The 23,628-nt window shown below is 43.1% G+C and overlaps 3 protein-coding genes across 4 annotated transcripts; 2 read left to right on the top strand and 1 right to left on the bottom strand.

The window, feature by feature from the left end:
• Positions 1-5,617: 5,617 nt before the first annotated feature.
• Positions 5,618-9,441, top strand: LOC127778805 (5-pentadecatrienyl resorcinol O-methyltransferase-like). Its single transcript, XM_052305432.1, has 2 exons — positions 5,618-6,467; positions 9,095-9,441. The coding sequence occupies exons 1-2, from the start codon at positions 5,688-5,690 to the stop codon at positions 9,392-9,394; spliced, it is 1,080 nt and encodes a 359-aa protein (XP_052161392.1). The 5' UTR covers positions 5,618-5,687; the 3' UTR covers positions 9,395-9,441.
• A 5,369-nt stretch (positions 9,442-14,810) lies between these two features.
• LOC127779860 (uncharacterized) lies at positions 14,811-16,970 on the top strand. Its single transcript, XM_052306782.1, has 3 exons — positions 14,811-15,169; positions 15,279-15,422; positions 16,622-16,970. The coding sequence occupies exons 1-3, from the start codon at positions 14,879-14,881 to the stop codon at positions 16,763-16,765; spliced, it is 579 nt and encodes a 192-aa protein (XP_052162742.1). The 5' UTR covers positions 14,811-14,878; the 3' UTR covers positions 16,766-16,970.
• A 113-nt stretch (positions 16,971-17,083) lies between these two features.
• Positions 17,084-21,580, bottom strand: LOC127779859 (E3 ubiquitin-protein ligase At1g12760-like). 2 transcript variants are annotated; one of them, XM_052306781.1, is made up of 5 exons: positions 20,968-21,580; positions 19,891-20,010; positions 19,662-19,794; positions 18,930-19,094; positions 17,084-17,650 (listed from the first exon to the last, which is right to left on the bottom strand). In XM_052306781.1, the coding sequence occupies exons 1-5, from the start codon at positions 21,459-21,461 to the stop codon at positions 17,480-17,482; spliced, it is 1,083 nt and encodes a 360-aa protein (XP_052162741.1). In that variant the 5' UTR covers positions 21,462-21,580; the 3' UTR covers positions 17,084-17,479. The 2 variants fall into 2 exon arrangements, with proteins under 2 accessions (XP_052162741.1, XP_052162740.1); XM_052306780.1 differs by having other exon boundaries at positions 18,930-19,097; positions 20,968-21,578.
• Positions 21,581-23,628: the final 2,048 nt, after the last annotated feature.

Below are 23,628 nucleotides of genomic sequence, written 5' to 3'. Positions count from 1 at the left end.
ACCAAAAGGCAAGCAGCTTCAACAACATAATGCAAACGAGGTCTCCAGAACCACTAAACATCCTCTAGTGGAGCATAAACCTTTTGAGCGAAACCTTCAACAAGGGAGCAACATCAAGGATGCTGTCAACGCCCGTTCCGAAAGGAACCCGGTTTTCACCTGAAGGAAGAGAGAGCCAGCATGACAATACCTCCAAGGAGGAAACGGCGCCCGCAAGCGTCGATATCATCAACCTAGGATAGCACTAGGCAAGGTTTTCACCCGAGGCTCTCTCAAAATGCTCCACTTCCAAACCCTCGCCGCATTGCCGGGACGTTCATTGAGGGTCATCGTTGCCGAGCTTGCAAGACAAGCAGCTCCGACTCCGCCTCAACAGCCAATCACCCTGCAGCTTGACCAGAGACCACCTCACACCCAGGAACCCAGCTGCAGCAAACTAACAGCGCGGCTGACGACCAGCGAACAGGACGCCGAAAATCCGCACGCCACCCCTACCAAGGAGCTCCCCGGCATCGACTGGAAGCAGCCTAGCCTAATAAGGGAGGAGCACCTGAGAAGAAAGGAGCGGGTGCCGCACCGCCAGAGAGCACAGGAAGAACAACCACTGAAGAAGGAGAGAACCGGATCTGGAGGAACAGGAGGATGGATGCGCCGTCCCCGCCGCCGGCAAAAGCCGCAGCAGGTCTGCTGCCCCCGGCCAGGACCACGCGGCAGTCGGCGCTGGGGCACGCTCCGCCGGCCGACCGAACGAGCCGCCGCCGACCGGATGCGAGCCACCGCCGACCCGATGCCGTCTTCGCCGACGAAACCGCACGGGAGCTGCAGGCCACCTGCCAACGCCCGAGGGCGCCGGCATCGACCGAGCCCGTCGCCGGCCGCGCAAAACCCCACCGCCGCGCCGCCGTCGTCACCCCGGCCAGATCTGGCGGGGCGACCGGAGCTGGCGACGCCATCGCCGGAGCCGCGCGGAGCCCCACCGCCGCGCCGCCGACGCCGCAGAGAGCCCCACCACCACGCCGTCGCCGCGACCTCACCGTCCCGCCGCCGCGACCTCGCCGCCCAGCCGCCATTGTCGCCACGCCCGCGCCAGGGCGAGATGGAGCCAAGAGAGATGGCCCCGCTGCCGCCATCCCAGCGCGTCGCCCGGAATTGCCGGCGATGAGCTCCGGCGGCGGCGAAGCAAGGAGGAGGGAGGGGGAGGGGCGGCGGCGGCTAGGGTTTCGCCCCCGAGCCGCCGTGCGAGGGCGACGCGAGGGCACCAGAGAGTTTTTTTTAATATGCTACATATTATGAAATTACATTTTTTTTAATTCCATAATAAACAAATAATTTAAAATTTTTGCTACATATTAATCAAGCCAAAAAATATTGTGAAACACATAACTGTGTAATTGTTTGTTCACTTTCAAAATGCACGTGTTGTTTGGTCGCTGCTGCCTTGCCGTCGAGGCCGCCCACCCGCGCCTCGCTGACGAGTTTATCCATGACGAAATGCTCCGGCTGCTGGCCTGCTGCTCGTTAGGCTTGACGAAGAAGACAACGAGATGCTTCGGTGAGATCATGATGGAATGGGTTTGGAAAATCTTGGTGATAATGGCACGGTTCAAATTTTAGGATATTTCAGGGGCATTCGGTACATTTCACAAATAGTAATGCCATTTTTTTCAATACGACAATTTCTCAATGACATGGATCAAATTTACCCATTATAACTATTACTATATTGCAGTAATACTTGGATCTTTTTTCTTCTGGCCCTAGTGTTCAATGGGGGCATGATGTCGCACAACTGGGATGTTATTCTTGGACCCTGACGCTCACCACGATCCTAGTTTTACAATAAAAAGTTATCAACCTTTGACACATTGAGTACTAGCTCCAAACATATAAAAGATCAACAGAGAAAAGTAAGTTTTCAGGTATGTTTCAGGTTTTGGACTTTAGAATGCAACACATCTGAGTTGACAATATTACTTATGCTCTAAACTACAGAACAACGGAGGTCAAAGAAGATCGTTTGGGAGAGGATGTTGCGGATTGGCATTGCTGGGATTGACTGGAGCAGCCTGCAGAACGCTACCAGCAAACCAATATAGGTTGTGTTTAGTTCACGCTAAAATTGAAAGTTTGGTTGAAATTGGAACGATGTAATGAAAAAGTTGAAAGTTTATGTGTGTAGGAAAGTTTTGATGTGATGGAAAAGTTGGAAGTTTAAAACTAAACAAGGCCATAGATTTTTGTGTGTATGCTTGTTGTGTGCATATGATCGATCTTCATTGCTGTTGGTTGCTATGGAATAAGGATGCTGTGTTTTGGTAGGATAAGGAGACAGAGGCAGAGGTATTCATGTTGCACTGTTGGTACTTTGAGCTGCCCTTGTTTTTCTTGCTAAAGATTATGTTTTGCCGGACTTGTTGTGTGCCAAACAAATGGGACAAAGCTTAGAGTCTGAAAGAACCCGTACAAAACAGCGTCAGGCTCTCTGACGCGCGAGAGGTGGGCGGCAGGCGGCAGATCATGACACGTGTTTTATCGTGTGGTGGAAAAATCCGGCTGAAACCATAAAAATTTTCAGCTGTCTATTGGCTAGACAGTCCCCTTTCCAAAAATCTGCATTTGGCCAATGGTGCCAGAACCGTGTGGGCACGAACTAAGTCGACGAACACAACAGCCTGGGAGATCTGCTAAGCTCTAGTGTAGGTCCAAAAGTTGATGAGATACGAGCGTACCAGTCAGTTTGATCCTGCAACTGACAAGATATACAAATAGTAAATCAATGAGCCGATCGGCTGACAAGCTAATGGAGTAATTCCAGTCGATGTCGATACTAGCCAATGCCGATGCTAATAGGGTTTTGATCAATCGGATGTATGTCCAATGCAGAGTCTGATGCTTGAGTAAATAAATGATATAGAGACAATCGGCTGATGAGGATAAATAACAATATTATATAATCCATTGAACCAATCAACTAATAATGATATGATAGAATAAATATTGATCTGAAGGTTAAAGCAGACATCGACTAGAGGTCCGATATCATAAAATCCAAACGATTATATAATCGTTACGATCGGCTAAATCCAACTTATATGTAATCGTTATAAGCCGATGCAACGTCTAGATACCTCATCGGCTGAAACTCCAATGAAATCCGTATTGGCAATCAAAAAGCAGGCTAGAGCTTATGGTTCTAAGCACAACTAGGGCTGATGCAGCGCAAAGTATAAAAGGAAACATAATATCTAGAAAATCAAGCCCTTGATTGATTTTCAGGGTGCTAGATACCCTAGCTAATTTAATCTAGTACAACATTTTAGCCGATGCTGGCACAAACCCTAAAACGAATCTTAGCCGATACAAGTAAATTCAACTACCAAACTAGATTAACTAATATATATGATAAATATGTGCTTACATTGACGAGATCAGAGTGTCGAAGCCCTAGCCCCGCCGATGCAAAGCAACCATGACAAGTATAAACTCGTCGAAAAAATAGAAAAGTAAAAGGTATGGCGATGCGCCAAATTTGTATTGATCGTAGAGATAGTTCATAATGACCCGAGTGCACATATTTATATCTATGGGTAAATACTAGTCCTTCCTGGATAAGAAAGAAACTTTCCTAAAGATAAAAAAGGAAAAGATAAAGTCCTTAACGGACACTAAACACACTTTCCTAAAGATAAAAGGAAATTAACAAACTATTCCTAATTAATAGATAAACTACTATGCCGCATCCTACTTGAACTCGGTCTCTTCTGGATAAACTTCCTTTGGTAGATTAATTTCCTTAACCGAATATAGCAATAATCCGACTATTGATGACTTGATAATTCCCATCGGCCGATAATGACTTCGGGGCTTACCAAATTTTACTGTTAACACTTACTCTACTTAAAATGTATGACAAGATGAGTACAATATTTAATATATTCAAATATTTAAAAGTAATTTGCTCACATTATAGAAGTAACTCAATTCTGAAAGGAATTAACTTTTCATAAAATAACATTAAATTAGTTACATAGGGGTTGAGTTTAAAATAATTAAGGAACTATGTGAAGTAAATTCACAAATAAATTGTAGAGAAGATTAACAAGTAAAAAACAAGGATTTTCTTATTTGAGGTAATCACTATATTATTTTTATTTTATATAAGAAGTAACTCTTTATAATATTAGAAGTAACTATACTGTAGGGAAGTAATTACGAAAAAAATAGAAGTAACTCTCAATGATATAAGAGGCAACTATACTGCTATAAAAGTAACTCATAAAAATATATAGAAGTAATTTCTTTGCTATATTAGAAGTAGCTACACTCTACAAGGAAGTAACTCTTTACGGTTAATACACTGTTATAGGAAAGTAATTCTTCACGATACTAGAATTAATTCCACTGCTTTAGAAAAGTAATTCTTCATGGTACTTGAAGTAAATATGCTGCTGTCGGAGCTAAGAACAAAAATAAAAATTTAAAATAATTAGAACATATTTAATAGACTTTATTTGTCACAAATTTTAAGTGGAGTATGATAATTCAAACGAATATTTAAAACAATAAAAGATACATGTGGTTTTTAAAAAATATTAATGCAATGGTGAAAAAATTGCTTGTGTCTTTTATGGAAGGATGTACATGAGGAAAGACAGGATATCATACTATTTTTTTTAAATAACGTGGGCTCTGCTTAGTACTAATGAGTGTACGTTCGCATGTCTTTTTTAGCATGACACACTCACGTGGGGAAAAGAATGAACCTTTTTTAAAAAAAAAAAAGTAGCGCATCGCTGGTTAGAGGTATTACGCTAGCACGTGTAGTCTAGTCGCGTCCTTCTGAAAGTGCTTATAAGAATATGGTATACATGTGTATTCATATGTGTTCAAACAATAAAAAATGGCGTGTGTTTTGTGGAAAAAAAACTCGTCGTATAGAACAGATATAACCATAGCCAGTTACTCTTATTTAATCTTAGATGGATACGTGGCAGGAAGTAGTGGGCGGTGGAAAAGTAGGAGGTGCGTGGCCCGCAATTTTCGGAAGGATCCCTAGCTGCGCTCGTCGCCCCTACCTTCTAGACAAGGGTATGATGATGTACCGATCCTAAAACAATCAGTATCAGATACGATGACATCTAGCACCCCAAAGCGATGGTTTTGGTTGCTATCTGCAAGTGTCCAAATGTCTAATACTGTATGTGGAAAAGTCGTGTAACTCCATTGACGTTGGCATATTGTACTATCAGTACGTCCTGTGGTCGGAGTCTAAGATCATATTTTTCGGTGTGAGTTGGAACTAATCTCTCATACACAAAAAAACAATAAATTAGCACATAATTAATTAAGTAATTGTTAAAAAATTTAAAATGGATTAATATGTTTTTTAAAATATTTTTCATGTAATTTTTTTTTACAAAAATTGCACCGTTTAATGAGGAAGTGGAAGTTGGGAACCATACAAACCAACTCACCCAAGTAGATTAGTGTCAACTTTTTTTTTAAAAAAATATAGACGCTCATAACATGCGCACTCTTATCCCTATAAACGCACACACGCACACCCTTCTATGTGGTAATATAATTATGTGAGGAGAGTGAGACGGGTAACCAAACGCCCATTCTTACCCGTAATTTTTTAGCTTATAGATATTGTAGTGAACCAAGCTCGCCCAAGTAGCCAAGTTATGGAGCACGAGCAGCTACTGCAAGCCAGCACGGAGCTCATGAACCACAACCTGGGCTACATCAGGTCCATGGCCCTGGGCTGTGCTGCCAAGCTCGGCGTCGCCGACGCCATCCACCACGCCGGCGGCCGCGCCACCATGGACGACCTGCGCGCCGCGCTGTCCCTCCACCCGAGCAAGCTCCCGTTCCTGCGCCGCGTCATGCGCGTGCTGGTCGCCTCGGGCGTCTTCGCGCATGACGAGGAGGAGGACGACGATGATATCTACCGCCTCACGCCCGTGTCGTCCCTGCTCGTCACCGCCACGGCCGGCAGCGGCGGGAGGAACCTGCTGCCGTTCGTGCTCCTCCAGCTCTCGCCGCCGCTCTGTGTGACGCCGGCCACGAGCATGGCCGAGTGGCTCACGAGCGGCGAGGAGGAGACGCCGTTCGAGATGACGCACGGCCCGGGGCTGTGGACCGTCTGCAGCCGAGACCCGGAGCTCGGCGAGCTGTTCAACGACGCCATGGCGGCCGACTCGGCGTTCATCATGGACGTGGCCATCCGTGGCGCGGGCCGCCAGGTGTTCGACAAGATCACCTCTCTTGTGGACGTCGCAGGTGGCACCGGCACGGCGGCGAGGGTGGTGGCCGCCGCGTTCCCGCATATCAAGTGCACCGTGCTGGACCTTCCTCACGTGATCGATTCCATTCCGGCGGACCATCGCGGCCGCGATGTTGTTAAGTTTGTTGCAGGAGATATGATGGATTTCATCCCCCGAGCTGATGCACTCCTGCTCAAGGTGAGTTATATGAAATGTGCTCCCTCCGTTTTTAATAACGATGCTAATAAACTTTTGAATTAATATAAATATGATCATTCGTCTTATTTAAAATTTAGTGTAAATATGTTTTAATTCAATGTAGTACAAATGTATAAAAATATAAGTCGGGTTTAAAGTATCTTTAATATAAAATAAATCACAACAAAGTAAATAATATCTACATACTTTCTATGTAATATGAATAGTCAAATGTCATGTTTAAAACATTGACAGTGATACATATTTAAAAATGGCGGGATTATATAATGAATTGCCAACCACACAATACAACTGTGAAAAGGATTTGCTAGACCACAAATGAGTATTTTTTTTTCTAGCCTTTTAATTTGTGACACTATTTGTGGTTTGGACACCGAAGTGTTCTCTCTATGGACATTTTGCGGTCCTTAATATTTACAGATGTATACTATATAAGAGATACCATAAAATTAAGACGTGTGTCAAAAAAGTAACATGGCATGCATGCTTGGATGTTCCTAAATGACGGTTAAACATTTATAGAGTGGTGAAGCTGGAGATCTAAATCATTGATCCTTGGGCAAATAGCTAATACGGTCCCTGAAATTTCGCTTCGGGCTCAGTTTAGTCTTTCAGGTTTCAAATCGTTCAAATTAAAAAGTCCTCCAAATTAATCATCTGGGTCAATATAGTCCTTGGACCCACAAAAAGTCCCATGTGACCATGCCAAGTCATCCTCGTATGCAATGGTATGAATGAAATGACTATTCTACCCTTATATACCATATAGAAAAGAAAGAAAAAAAAAAGAAGATAAAATGGTTCACACGTGTATGATCGTTTTATAATTGTCACTTATGATTGCTCAGCCAAGCACGGTTCGCGTAAATTCCTTTGTCGGCCACCCATCCGCAACAATGCTGGGTCTAGGCTAGCCTGTTATTTTTTTTTGTCTTTTATTTCTTTTCTATATGGTATATAAGAGTGGAATGCTCATATCATTCATACCGCTGCATGCGAGAATGACTTGGCATGCTCACGTGGCATTTTTTTAGGTCCAAGGACTATATTAACCCAAATGATTAATTTGGTGGACTTGCTTGGTCGATTTAAAACATCGAGGACTAAACTGAGCCCGAAGTAAAACTTCAGGGACCGTATTGGCTATTCACCCTTGATCCTCCGGTAAAGGTATGTACGATGACAACTAATAGCACGGCAATTAGTAGCAGGCTCAAGTTGTTAACTACTCCCTTAATTTCAGGTTATAAAACGTTTTGACTTTGGTCAAAGTCAAACTGCTCTAAGTTTCACTAACTTTATAGAAAAAAGTCATAATATCAGGGGGGAAAGAAAGCCCCTGGGGGTCCCTGGTTTAGGGGGAAAGAAAGCCCTTCTTGTGTGGCGCATACGGTGGGCCCAGTCCCCCCGAATGGGCCACGCCCTCGGAAAGAGAGCGGCCGCTTTCTTCCTCTCCCCTCGGGCTCGGGGTGCCCCGTCACACCCCTCGGGCCCGAGGGGTTGGATCGCCCCAAGGCCCATGTGGGGGCTTGAGCAGGCGGGAGCGCCATCCGCCAGGCGCATTTATGAGCGGCATTGCAACTGCCCCCGCCGCGTTTTATGCGGCGTGGCTCGGCGTGCGCCACAGATCGCTCGACGTGCGCCTGTGGCCGCTTTTTGACCGGTCTGTGACCCGCTGATGGACGGATGGGACATGCGGCAGTCCACCCACGTCCCGGTTTGTGTCAGACGGCGTGGGGGCAGGTATGCCTTGTCCCATCATGCACAGGGGCGGGTCCTGCAGGTTGGTCCGCCCAATGTGTGTGTGCCCACGAAGTCGCCAAACATTTAATAGGGAATGATGGGGGATGTCCCCCGTGTCAGCTGTAAAGTTTCGGTGCGGGCCACCCAAGGTTAGCCGCATGGATCGCTTCCGGCCCAAGGCACAAGACGCTTTTTATGTAGGCAATGTGGGCCCCTATCCCGCGGGGAGAGCGTAGGGGCGATGCATGTGGTATCCCCTTCGTCTATAAAAGGAGGACCCTGCCCTACGAGTAAAGGGACATCTCTTAGAAAAACCAGATTCTGGGAAGAGGCTGGCCAAGCCCTAGCTTGTACTCCGAGGATCTTAAATCTTTGTAACCATACGAAGGTCATCACACAGACATGAGTAGTGTATTACGCTTGATAACGGCCCGAACCTGTATAAACCCTCTCTCTCACTCTCTCGCCTTCCACCTTGTGAGCTTGATTCCCGGAGATTCACCTCGCTCGCGCGAGAACACGTTCCTCAGTATTGCACCTGGTCCCCCGGCCGAGCTCACAAAGGGGGGTCTCACAGCCTCCCGCTAGAGAGGATCACCCTCCGACAGAGGGAGTAGATAATACAAAAATTGACTCGGTGCATTTATTGAGAGTATTTTGTTTACTCAATTGTTGTATGAGGATAGTCTCTAAATAGAAATACCTTTGAACATGCCTAATGGTCATATAATCCAACCGGTTTTGCGTTGAAAAGCGCTCAAAAGTATGTGTATTGACATCTTCTGATGTACAGGGTATATATCAAATTAACTAGCTTAGTTACCACATTTTTAGATGGTAATTAACAACATTCTTGATTGCAGTTTGTCCTACACGATTGGAGTGATGAGGACTGCATGAAGATACTAAAACGATGCAAGGAGGCAATTCCTTCCAGAGAAGCAGGAGGGAAGGTCATTGTCATAGATGTTGTGGTTGGATCCTCCACCCAAGCAATGTGCCATGGAACCCAACTGTTGTTTGATCTGCTTATTTCGACTACATTACCAGGCATGCAGAGAGGTGAGAAAGAATGGTGCAAGGTATTCAAGGAGGCAGGATTCACTGACTACAAGATAAGCCCTGTGTTAGGTATTCGATCCATTATCGAAGTCTTTCCATAGGGCAATCTCATAATACGGGAATTGAATAACGCCGTTAACTTTTTTAAATATATTTGACCGTTCATCTTATTTAAAAAATTTAAGTAATTATTAATTCTTTTCATATCATTTGATTCATTGAAAAAATACTTAAATGTATACATATAGTTTTACATATTTCACAAAAGTTTTTGAATAAGACGAATGGTTAAACATGTGCTAAAAAGTCAACGGTGTCAAACATTTAGAAACAGAAGGAGTATATAGCTCTCTTGCATAATTACTTTGTGTATTAATATTTGTCTCTAAAGTCATATTAGTGATGAAGATTTGTATTCCCGCATTGGTGGAGAAACCATTTATACTCCCGGTTGGTAACCCCTTTAGTCCCGGTTTTCCAACCGGGACTAGCAATCCAGGACTAAAGATACCCATCTTTAGTCCAGGTTGAAATAACCAACCAGGACTAAATATACCTATCTTTAGTCCCGGTTGGTAACACCAACCGAGACTAAAGAGAGAGGGCAGCGGCAATCCCATTAGGTCTCCTTTTTTTTTCATTGTTTTTTAGCCAGAGTTTAATCCATGTATTTTCTCCCAAATCGAGTGGGATACATATTCCCAAATCAAACCCCAAATCAAAGTAACATCCCAAAACATTCACATCACAAATCTTAAGTTACTTGTACACACAAATCAAATACATCACAAATATTAAAAAAATTACACACAAACCAAATACATCACATATTATACATCTCAGATCCATACAACAAATCACAAAATTATACATCTCAGTGAATCACAAATTGTAAAAAAAAAAGAAAAAAGAATGGATGCCGGTAGCGCCGCCTGCCGCCGCTCGCTACTCGGCCCGTGTGCGGCCGCCTGCTGCATGCGGCCCCGCCGGGCACGGGCCCGCCAGCCGCCTGCCGCGTGCGGCCCTGGGCACGGGAAGGGAGGAGGGGGAGGAGGCGGCCCTCGCTGAGCATCGGATGGGAAGGAAGGAGGGGGAGGAGAGGGCCGGGATAGAAGGAGGAAGGGGAGGAGGGGGAGGAGGAGAGGGAGATGAATCTGAGGAGAGGAGAGGTCGGTTGTTGAGGAGATTGAGGCCGGTTGTGGGGGAGAGGATAGGGTATAGGGATTATATACTACGCGTGATTTGATCTAGGAGATCTTTACTCCCCGACTAAAGTGGTGATCTTTAGTCCCGGTTCGTAACGAACCGGGACTAAAGATCCCGCCCAAGCGACTGACAGTGGATGAACCGGGACTAAAGATCGTAGAATGGCTATGGGGTTTTAAACCGGGACTAAAGATCATCTTTAGTCTCGGTTCTTTTTGTAACCGGGACTATTGTGGTTTTGGGGCGACCGAGCAAAGATCAGTTTTCCAGTAGTGCCGCCTAGCGAATGAAAGGATTTCTTCGCCTTCTATTTTTTGCAGCCTTGGTGATAAAAGGTGTATTTTCTTCATTAATCATAACTGAGTGTCTAAGTACTTTGCAACAATTAAATCTTCAACCGCCACCCTCAATTCCTTGCGATGGTGTAGTGAGAAAAAAAAAAAAGAAGTCATGATTTCACTCAGATGACAATCTATCGACGAAGCATGCATTTACTCAGGGATATTTGACTACTTGCCACTTTCTGGTTGCCACTTTTACGATTGGCCCTACATGTTTACCACTGGGGAGAATAAGTTTATTAACTTTGGTATGCCTAAGCTACACATAGACATACTTGCATGGATGAGTGACATATAGACATGTCAATACAGTTGTTCTTTTCAGCCAAAAATAATCGTTGTTGGTTTCGCTGAAAAAAATTATACATCGTTGTTGGTTGAAGCGAAGAACAGACAGTGAATGCTATTCAAACATCAATATTGATGTTGTAGTATATGGACCTGGACGTTTTCATGCTTAGATGGCACTGATGAGAAGATATCATTGCTGGTTTATAAGAATATCTGGCATGGATGATTAACCAATCAATGTCGGTTTAAACCGATTGGAATGGGGATGGGTTGGCCTGTTGGCAGGAAAAGACGTCAGTGCCGGGTGATTAATTAGAATACCGTTAACGTAACAATTTGGTAAGTCATCATCGGCTCAGAGTCACTATCGGTTTCAGCATCTTGAAATCGGCCGATGGAAAATATCGTCACCAATATAATAGTCAGCTTCTTTGTAGATTCAGTTAAGGAAATTAATCAATTAAACTAAGTTTATCCAGAAGAGACCGAGCTCAAGGAGGATGCGGCATGGTAGTTTATCTATTTATTAGGAAGAATCTGTTGGTTTCCTTTTTATTTTTAGGGAAGTGTGTTTAGTGTCCAATAAGAACTTTATGTTTTTCTTTTATCTTTAGGAAATTTTTTTCTTGTCAAAAAAAAGGACTAGTATCTACCCATAGGTATAAATATGTACACCCGTGGTCATTGTAAACTATCTCATATATTAATACAATTACTCTCGCCGCTTCGCTACTCTCTTTTCCGAGGTTTTTACTTATCACCTGCGGAACTTGGCACCTGATACAGGGCTGCATCGGTTTTCGATCTTCGGCGAAGGGGTAAGTCCTATGTTTCGCCGGTCCTGGCAATTGTATCGGCTATATTGGTGTTGTTCAAGGCTGCATCGATTCGACCTCTTGGATCGCTCTAATTCGGTTGGTATATTTGTCTACTTATTTATCATATAACTTAGTTAATCTAGTTTAACATCTTAATTTGATCATATCGGCTGAGATTCGTTTTAGGGTTTATGCTGGTATCGGCTAAATTATCTTGCTAGATTATATTAACTAAGGTATCCAGCACCCTAAAAATTAGTCAAAGGCTTTATTGTTTAGACTTTATTCTTCTTAGCATACTTTGCGATGCATCATTCCTAGTCGTGCATAGAATTATAAAAGCTAACATGTCTTTGATTATAATAAGGGTTTCATCGGGGTTTTAGCCGATGAGTTATTTGGACGTTGCATCGGCTTACAAGGATTGCATACAAGTTGGATTTATCCCATTGCGACAAAGGTTTTATTATTTATCTAATCATTTGGATTTTATGATATCGGACTTCCAGCCGATGTATGCTTTAACCATCGGTTCACTTATTCTATCATATCATTATTAGCCGATTGGTTTCTATTGGATTATATCATTGTTTTTATTATCATCAGCGGATTGTCTATATATCGTTATTTGCTCAAGTATCAGAATATGCATTCGATATATAGCCGATTGTTCAAAACCCTATCAACATCAGCTGGTTTCGAGATCGGCTAGTATCGGCATTGGTCGCAACTATTCCATCGCCTTGTCAGCCGATCAACTCTTGGATCTGTTATTTATATATATTGTTAGTAGCATGATCAAACTAACTGGCACGCCCGCATCTCATCAATTTTGAATCTGTACTGGAGCTAAGCAGATCTCCCAGACCGTTGTGTTCGTCGACTTAGTTCGTGCTAACACAGATCAGGCATTATCGGCCGAGCACGGATTTTTCGTCAACAAATACGTGATACTAATGCCACTCACATCAGTGCTTGGTATTTTTTATAATCTGGCACTGATGGCCCTAATTACATTAGTGCTAGTTTCGGATATGTTGTCTTGATTTTTTTCATGACAGATTGTGACAAAGTTTATACGAAAATTATAGATCTCGATAAGTTTTATGATTTTATAGTTGACAACTTTTTTCATTTGAATTATTTTATATACTCAAATTTATGATTCAAATCTCGATTAGAAATGCTTAAAAGGAAACATATCCATCTGCTAAAAAGATTGACTTGCAGGTGAGTTGGTATGCATAAGTACAAGTGAAGGAGAATTCTCGAGTTTAAATCCCTAGCATGATAAAAGTTATATTTGACTTTTGGTAAGGATGGTAGGAGTATTAAATATATATTGTAAATTTGGATCCGTATTATTATCCGTTTCAGGTTTAGACTAAAAATATATTTTAAGATTTTTCGTAGCCTAAAAAAGGTAGCTCTAGTTCGAGATGCCTAGGAGTGAGGTCAAGGAGAAAGGTGAGAAAGCATTATTTCTCGCATGGCCTCTTATGGACAAGAAACTAAAAAAAATCAAAATAATCGTAAAAAGAGAGAGAATAAAATAGCGAGAATGCTCGTTCTCGGTCGCCCGGGGGAGGGGAAAAAATAGGTCGCTCCCCCCTCACCCCATCACGTGCGCACCAGCTCCCTCTGGCCCCCACCACATGTCACATGTCCCCACCTGCCACTTATCCAGACACACAACTCCATTGCAACAAATCACCCACATATTTTGGAAACCCTCTATTAAAGGAATTTGGTTTATTTTTTGTTCCACCAAAAATATTTTATCTAGTGCACTCACAATGTTTCACTATATATAGATCTAATGTTGCAGTGAACTGAAATACTCCATTGCAACAAACCACCCACATATTTTAGAAACCTTTTATTAAGGGAATTTGGTTTATTTTTTGTTCCACCAAAAATATTTCATCTAGTGCACTCACAATGTTTCACTATGTATACATCTAATGTTGCAGTGAACTGAAATACTCCATTGCATAAAATCACCCACATATTTTGGAAACCCTCGAATTCGTTTTATTTTTTGTTCCACCAAAAATGTTTCACCTAGTATACTCACAATGTTTCACTATGTATAGATCTAATATTGCAGTGAACTGAAACATTCTTTCGCTATTTGCTGAAACATTGTTTTTATATAAGGTGAAACAACACCTGATTTAAACGAGTGAAACATTTTCGATCTACTTAGTGAAACAATTCCGATATACTTGGTGGAACATCGTGCAACATTTAAAAATAATTCAATAATAAGCTAAAAATTTTTTCGTCAGAATACATCTATGTGTAGTCTTGTTTGATTTAATTGCAACGAATTTAATGGTGCAATCGAATCATTATTTAGATAAGTAATTTAAGAGAAAAATCAATTTAAAATAGTTTTACACGTAAATCGGGCGCTGACTGACGTCAGCGCCCGATTTTGATCCCCTCCCATTGGGCGCGAGTCTCCTCCATAAAATAGGTAACGTAATCTGATATTTTAGAGTATTATTTTGTCGAAGCGCACCGTTAGAAGTGGCAATCCATTAATTTTCTTGTAATATTACTTCCTCCATTCCATAATATAATATAAGGTACAATCCATAATATAAGGCATACATGCATATAGACTATTAACTATGATCTCTTCTCCATTAAATTATTACTTTTTTAAAACATCCACTCTCATATTCTCTAATTCTATTGGATGCATGCATTGTATTTATTAGGATGATTCAAACTGCAAGATGATAATAATTATTTTCTTGGTCTTTAGGTTAGGGGTGGTTATCTATTTTAGAATGGATGGAGTACTATTTACTAATGCTGTCCCGTTTTACCCACCGTCGCAAAGCCACGAAGGCGGCGATGGCCGTTGCGTTGGGCCGGCCCAATTCTCTGCTCCGATTCCTCAAACTGTCACCTACCCATGCAGTTAATGCAAACCAACCAAGCAAAAACGCGAGGGAAGGGAGGAGATCAGGAGATGGCGCCGCCGATGGAGCGCCGGTCGCCGTCGCTCGCGGAGTCTCGTCAGTGGACGCGGCGCTTCCTCCGCGGCCTCGGCGTGGACGGGACCCTCCCGGCCGCCGCGGAGCTCCCCGCCGCCTACTTCGCGCTCGTCCGCGGCGTCCTCTCCTCCGCCGCCGTCTCCGTCGTCCCCGCCACCCCGGCCTCGCCGCGCGTCTCCTGCACGCTCACCGTCTCCCCCGCCGCCGTCGTGAGCGCGCCCCCCACCCCTCCACATCTCCTCCTCCGCTGAATCCTATCCTATTCCTGCCCTAGCGTGTCGTGATGACGTCGTCGCTGCTCGATTCCGCGACTTGCAGAATGCGTACAACACGCTCCACGGCGGCATGGTGGCGGCCGTGGCGGAGGCCGTCGGGATGGCGTGCGCGCGCGCCGCGGCGGGCGACAAGGAGATGTTCCTCGGCGAGCTCAGCGCCGCCTATCTCTCCGCCGCCCGCCTCAATGTGAGCACACACTTCCCTCACCCAACTGGCGAACCTGTTTATTTATTTATTTTTTCAGAAAAAAATTTCATCCTCAAGACAAATTTCTTGCACTTATTGGATGCTTCCTACATGGGGAATTGGGGGCAAATTTGATGCTGAATAATCTCCCAATAAATAGGCGCTATTTTTCGGAATGGAAGCTGGAAACAGTTTTAGCCTCACTTCTAGGATGAAGATGTTGTACAAGATACTAGTGGTAAATATATTTCAACACTGCAAGAGGGTAAATGATCCAGCTCTAGAACAGGGGAGGGAACTTTGTTTCTAGTATGAACTAAATCATCTACACACAAGCAAGCACATTTTTCAACAGATATAGTAATAAAGTACTTGCCTGCAACATTTGTCACCAAAACAGACGATGAAATGAACATCACACACTGGCTTGATAAGGACATAACCCAGGGTTCAATCTTTCATTTTCGGCATTTGTATCGGAGGGTGCCGATATACCGAAATTTTAGAAATTTCGGTCCAAAATTTTGAACAAAATATTGCCAAATTCACATAAAAAATAAAAAATTTCGATTGAAATAATATCATATTGGGAAGGTGAGGATCCGACGGAACCGAAATTTCAGAAATTTTGTTCCGGAATTTTGAACCCTGATATAACCTACCAGCCAATGGATGCTGATGTTGCATAATTTCAGAATTCAGACCTGCTGGGTTTGAATGCATCGTGTTTCCTTTAATGTGTATTAGCCATTCACAGCAAAAGATAGCATTGTAAAACTCGCACCATCATATATCATGCAATAAAGCACAAACAATTCAAGGCACAACATAAAAAACAGACTGCTCTTTTTTAGATACCAGTATACGTGCGTGCAATTAAACCTCAAAATCTTAAAGTCAATATATGAACTGTATGTATATTTAAAAATATTAAGATTTTGACATGCGAAAATGAGATTATTAGACTAGTCATTCATGTAATTATCTTTTTAATATTTTTTATAGATATATGATTAGAAAAACAATGGTACAACATGTGTGTTAGATACTCAGTCGATGCCTTGAGATAAGTAAAAAGGATACGAGGGAGTAGTATTTCCTGGTAGAGCTCAAGTGTGTGTTAGGTACATCTTGTTGGGGGGCTTTTAGATCTCAAGTGTGTATTTCCTGATGCCCATGTTCTCTTTCTGTTGATACAGTCTGAAGTGGAAGTCGAAGCGCAGATACTCAGGAAGGGCAGATCCGTGGTGGTTACTACGGTTGAGTTTAGGCTCAAGGGCACCAATAAGCTCTGCTACACGTCTCGAGCCACCTTCTACATCATGCCCGTGGCGAGCCTGTGAATATCAATTGCATGGATTGGTAGCAATAACTGTATTTGTGGTGTACAATTTACACGTTTAACATGTAGAGTATATTGGGTACCATTGCATTGACGGAATAAGTTAAACGCTGTAATTATCAGCCAAATTCGCAGTTTGTACCCCCTAAGCAGTAATTACACAGCTTGCTGGAAATATCGAATTGCTCTGATTTGAGACGGTGAAAGATTAAGGCTGCGTTGCTTACCGTCATACTCTGCCTTTCTAATTTCCAGCTGTCGCTTAAACATCATCGAACAAAGTGCAAAATTTGCTTCAACAGGATTGCAGACAAGGGTATCAAGCACCAAAGGGGTAGAATGTGCGTCTACTGCATATTAAGGAGACAGCATGTGCTGTTAACAAAGCTCCAATTCCACAACCATTTTTCTTCTTACAAACCTCTGCATTTCCATGTATTTATTCAACACTTGCTAACACAACGTACATGAGAATCCTCAATGCAAATACTTCCTACAAGGCTAAAATGAGAATCTGCGACACAATTGACTTAGAGAGAAGGAATGTACATCTCTACCGGCATCAAGAAACTGCTAAAACATTTCATTCAGGAGCGAATACTGATCAACCAGCTGTGCATCACCTATACCCCATACTTACACCTGAAGGAACCCATAGCTAAAGAACGCAACTGGAGCATATCAATCCTTCAACAGATTGCTCGTCCTGTGAAACCTAGACGTCTTCTGGACCAAGGTTGCTCTTGATGATGTTGAACTTGCACAGGGGACATGTTGCATTAATGTGAAGCCACTTGTCTATGCAGGTACAGTGGAAATGATGATTGCAGGGGAGTTCTCGAAGTTCCGCACCGTCTTCATAGGGGCACAAGCAGATGCAGCACTCCTGCATTTGACAGGTACAAGAGTGGGTTAATGATCGATAAGATACAATACCTCTTAAAATGGCACTAGTTGTATTTGTTTCAATAACTTTGGCCATCCATGAAATTATTGGCATTGCTCCATCTTTCAAGTCAATTTTGCGATATCCAGCATCAGTATGGAGGGCCAGCTTAAACTAGTTTTTTTTTTCCTCAGGTGAAAGGCAAACTAAATGAGGTAACAATTTGACTAAAAGCTGGAATTGGAAAGTACTACAGGATGCATATACAATTTCAGATATCTTAACAGGAACTTGCTCCATTCCAAGTTTTTTTCCCCAGAGCAGTTCCAAGCTATGTTTTGGTAAAGTACTTGAAGTGCCGTATAGCACTTGTACAGTTTGGTATGGTATCAAATTAAGATCCAAGAAATTAATTGTTAGTTACATATTATACTATTATAGATTTCAACAGCAGCAAGGGGACCGTGTGATTTGTCCACAGTTTTTCTTAACAGAGTAATATACATATGGCTTCAATTCCACAAGCCTGTTCAGCTTCCTTAATTCAGGCATACCTAAATGGGCTTAAAAAATATCACAATCTACCATGTTAATACTTGACCAAGTCACAGAGTCTTCACCATCTGTTAAGTCACCTACTTCACATAATTCCAACTGGGATAACTAAGCTACTAAACTAAACTAGAGTTAGCCTGCTAGGTTAGACTAATGACACTGGCTGGGGTTAGTCACAGACTGTTATGTTGGGGTAAAACAAAATCTCAAGCTCTAAACAAATTTATACCTGAAACAACCATGTTTATCTTCTGCAGTTTGTATAAAGTGCACGAGGGATTTAGCAATCTAGTACTGTATTAGACACAACCTAGTACTATGAATATGGTGAGTGTACTATGAATCCAGGACATCTGGCCTCACCATATTCATAGTACTAGTTGTTGTCCAAACCAGTACTCGATTGTTATATTTTGGGACGGGGGGAGTATTAAATATGGTTAGTGAGTTTATGAACAATAGATAGGCATCAATCGATACAATTTTTTCGCATTAACATGCCTAGCTGCTAAGAAATGCTTCTATGATTTTGTGAAGATTAAATGAACAAATTTCAAGCAGCACTCTTGGTACAGAAGTATTCGGTGGTTACAAATTAGATCCTTGACGTCCAATAAACAAAGGCAAGTGCCATGACATTCCAAAGTATCCATGACAAGCTATGTAGTGAGAATAACAATACAGTTGTGCTAACAGAATTTCAGGGGGGAAACTGAAAACTTACAGCATCCTCAGCAGAAAGGAAGTGTTCAACAGGAGGATTGGTGCCACACTCAGTCATTACTCCACCCACAGGTGCTGCAATTCCAGCAACCAGCTTGTCTGCATCACCCATTGTCCGAAATTTGAATTTGGACAGGTTGTTGATGTCCTCTTCAGATGCTCCTTCCTGCTTAAAAACAAACAAATAGTCTCAGTGCAATGAATGAGATGATTATTTCTGGATGTATCAGTCCACATACTGTTTTATTAGGCTTATGTCAAGGGGAGATAACTGATTAACAAGAACAGTTCCAGACTTTTGAAAATCATATTTAGCATGGAACATTCAGAAATAATGAGTGATAAGTAACTGCCATAGTGAGAAAAGAAACAAAACTACCTTTAAAAGAGTTCAAAACGATGTTGATAGCAGGTCATTGCATGCAAAACCACTCTGAAGTAATACTTCTACTAAAAAGTATTTATACCACAGCAGAAGAGGTTATTCTTTCTTTCAAGACATGGATGTCTTTAAGAGATATAAAATGAACTGTAGACAAAAGTAGAAGCGATGTATGTGTAATATAGTAATAATGCTTAAATTGCACAAATAGAACATAAGCAATTGCATTTGAAAAATTGTTTTTGAAGAAAATGTATCTAGAACACAAAGCAGAGACAGGATCATATGATCATCTAAATCTCATCACAACCATTTGAAGAATATATCTGTCCTAAACAAGAACTGGCATACCTGATCAGTTACAGCATATAAGATAGCAATAATGCAAGGCAGGCAGCAACAGACAGCAATGCCAATCACACAGGCCAAGGCAACACAGAAGACTACAAAGAAAACATCAAATGCCAGAAACACAATGGAGAGCCTGCAAAATAATGGGCAATAAGATAAACATCTTAGACAACAGCCACTAATGATAATACATACTATCATTCACATGCCACAGCTACTAAGTGCATACCAGTAAAGTTGAGGAGCATCATGGGACAAAGCTTGGCCACCTGCAGATATCCAGTAGAACCCAATGATCCACCATATGAAAGAAAACATCGTGTTTGCGGACTCCAGGTGCTTCACAATACTGAACAATATATACATAAAACACTAAGTTTACAGAAACACAATTAAGTTTAAGTATTTAAGCAACCAACTCCTAATGCAAGTTTACGGAAAATGAGAAAATGACAATGTTGAACATGGCAAACAAATCAATAGCATAAATCTACTGATAGTAAAAGTAGTTGATGATACCCTTTTAGCATCTAATTATAAATCAATAGAATTTCCATACATACCATTTGCCTGATTCAGACATAGTTCGTACTTCCATGTTGCCAATTTCAAACACCAACTCAACTCAATGTCATGGGTGGTAAATAGATCACAAAAAACAGGGCTCGACCCATTATCTCATAACTCTCCCATAGGGTCCAGTGTCCACAGCCCAATGCAAAGAAAATGGAATTCATTCTTGCCCATTCAATTTGCAGTTATCCTATACTAACATATGCCACAAATTCATTGCCTAACAATGCCCACTTTAAAATTGCAAATGCAATAGTATCAACAGCACACTGAAAGATCACATAAGAATAGTTCTAAAAAAGTGAAAAAGTAATAGAATAATCTTCGTTTGAGCAATGTAATGTACTCAAGGATGATGAGTTGAAGGCATTACGAAAGACGAATTGCCACATCAAATAAATTTGTTGTTAAAAATCCAAGAAAGAATTTACCATATAAGTGGACACAGTAGCATTTGCCAAACTATTAGTTGAATTGAAGGTAAATCGAAAACTAATACTACAGGCTGCACCAGCACTTCAAAGACAGAAATGAATAAAAAATATAAAACCAACAGAATTCATAATTGACATGGGAATACGATAATTATAGCAATGATGAATCAACGGGAAAAAAAAAAACTGTTACATCGACTTGATTCCAGAGTGGCATGCATAAGTTCGAGATACTTTTAATAGCACATATCTACTAGGATTACGAAGTGTTTGGGGGGTTGATCCGAGCAAACCCTCACCTGAGCTTGAAATCCCCATCAGCCGCAGCCCCCTGGTCCGCCCCAAAGCCGCCGCCGCGCGCCTCCCGGCGCCGCCTGTACTCGACGGTGACGCAGAGGACGTGGAAGAGGCACTGGAGCACGTAACCGGCGAGCCAGACGCGGAGCGGCACCGAGGGGGACTCCGGGAGCGAGGCGGCGAGGACGGCGGCGGCGACGGCGACGAAGGCGAGGTTCCAGAGCACGTCGAGCACGACGACGGGCTTGGAGTAGGCCCAGTCGGTCTGGCGCTCCTCGAGGTGCTCCGCCGCCGTCTCCCGCACCGCCACCGACGGCTCCCGCATCAGGCGGCGGCTCCCCGTGCGGCCCAGGAACCGCGCCGCGCCGCGCAGCCCCGGAAGCAGGCCTCCGCCGCCGCCGCCGCCGCTGCGGCGGTCGGGGGACGTCGGGGAAGGGAGGAGAGGGGAGGACGGGGAGGCGTCGCCGGAGCGCGGCGGGGAGGCGGCGGACGCCATGGCTGGAGATGAGATGAAACCCTAGCTCTTCTCTTGTCTCTCTTTCTGATCAATTTCTTGAGGAGAAGAAAAGAAAATTAGTTGGGTTTTTTTTGCTCGTGCTCTCGTGGTGTTGTGGACTAGTCATCCAGCGCTGGCTGGCTTGGCTGGCTGGCTGTTGTTTAATTCCCATTTAGGCAGGGTTTATTTATCACGTCTTTTGTCCACTTGTCATTTCAGGTCACGGCAGTTTTTTCTTTTTTCAGATGACAGGTCACACCAGATTTGATAGTAAGATATTTGTGGAAATTTTACAGGAATTTGTTATGTACACGTAAATATTCGAAAAGGAATCACGGGTTCTAAACGTGGCTGTAACTTTGACAAGGAAAATAATCAATGGCAACAACTATTTATATTAGAGAGGAACTTCACGAGAGGAGGAGCAATGGGTGCAATTATTTATAGTATTTAAATGATGTTCACAACTCAATTTATTATGAAGATAGCAAAATGTGTCGTTGTGTGTACTCCCCTACAAAAAGGGTTAATTGGATCCATGTCACTGCAAATATGGCAAATTCTGCAAATATGGCAAATTAAAAAAAATATCACTACTATTCGTGTTATCAGCTGGATGCCACTGAAAATTTTTAAAATTGAAACCATATCACTTCGTCGCTCTTTCCGTCCTCCCCGTTACTCTTTCTGTCCTCCCCGTCCTCTCTCACGCCGCATAGCGTCGCCGCCGGGAGAGGAGCATGAGGAGCGAGATGGGGCTCCACGAGCTTGGCCCCAGCAGCGCACGCACGGGGAGGCTTGCCTTCATCTCCTCCCAGTCGTGTCGTCCTATATCCTACTCCATTCCCGAACCGAGCAAGTCGAGGGAGAGAGCGCTCCAATGTCTCCATTCTCCAATGTCTCCGTGGATGCCTTCATCTTTTCCTTGTTCCATCATCTCCTCACCACACCGGTTCCATCCCCGCTAACCTTGCCCATTTTCATGCTATGGATGATCGCGAACGCGACCACGCCACCGCGGCTCGGGAGCGTGCACCGAACACCGCCTCCATGACATCGTCGCCATTCCGGCCAATGTGAACCTAACCAAGCCAAGCTCCTTCGCCGGTAGCCTAGCCCCGATGTCCTCTTCAAGATGCCCCAAGAACCATATGGATCGGTGCACCAAGGAGGGAGATCGGCGTCTTCTTCCTCAACTCCAACCGACGGCCACAATCTTCGATTCCTATTGCTTCGGTGAGCTTCGTGTCGATTCCTTGTGCATGAACCATCCTTGTGACCTCACTAACGAGAACCATCCGCATGCACGCCAGGTCTTGGAGGGAATCAAACCGCCGCCGACTCGTCGGAGTCCGGAGCCGCCGCCAAGCCATCCCGCATGCTGCCACCGCCGTGCTCCGCTGGTCGGCGCGTCGTTGCCCCTGCCGTCGTCGTCAACGAAGGAGGCAGCGCGAGGTCGGCCGCGGCGGTGGTGGTAGGATGAGGGCAGCGTGACGGTGAGGATGGTGGCGTGAGAGAGGACAGGGAGGATGGAAAGAGTCATGTAGTGGCATAGTTCCAATTTTAAAAATTTCCGGTGCCATCCAGCTAATAACGTAAATAGTACTGGCATTTTTTTTGATTTGTCACATTTGCAGTGGCATGTATCCAATTAACCCTATAAAAAAGAATCAACCTCTAACTACAAATCAATCATTTTTTAGATTCACATTAAGGATTTTTTTTCTTTTTTTTCTACGGAGTGTGTAGGTCCAAAATTGTTAAGTTTGAGTTGTCATGTTGCTAAATTTGAAATTTGTGGTAATAGATTATAAATTTGTAAAATCCATGGTGATCCAAATTACAATTATTTTAGCAAATGTTGGTTTGACTTTTTTTTTAAAAAAGAGAGAATTAAACACATGAGAAAACTTCGTTGGGGTGAATCTTTTTTACTCCCTTTAGTCATATATATAAGGCCCTTAAAAAATGTTTAGGACAAAGATTTGGTTAAACTTTTGAAGATTTTGTCGGAGTATGGAACTTCCCTAACGGGGAAGTGAGCACTCCCCCTTAAAAGATTCACCCAGGAGATGGTTTCAAGCCATGGTCCAAATCACGTGCAAGGGATTAACCCCATGGATTATACAGGTTCTGGTCGCACGGGTGTGTAATCCACTACTCCTGT

Source organism: Oryza glaberrima, chromosome 7 (genome assembly GCF_000147395.1).
Source record: "Oryza glaberrima chromosome 7, OglaRS2, whole genome shotgun sequence".
In the NCBI taxonomy this organism is placed as follows: domain Eukaryota; kingdom Viridiplantae; phylum Streptophyta; class Magnoliopsida; order Poales; family Poaceae; genus Oryza; species Oryza glaberrima.
Note: the sequence above shows the minus strand (reverse complement) of the source record. Positions and strands in the feature narration are given on the sequence as shown.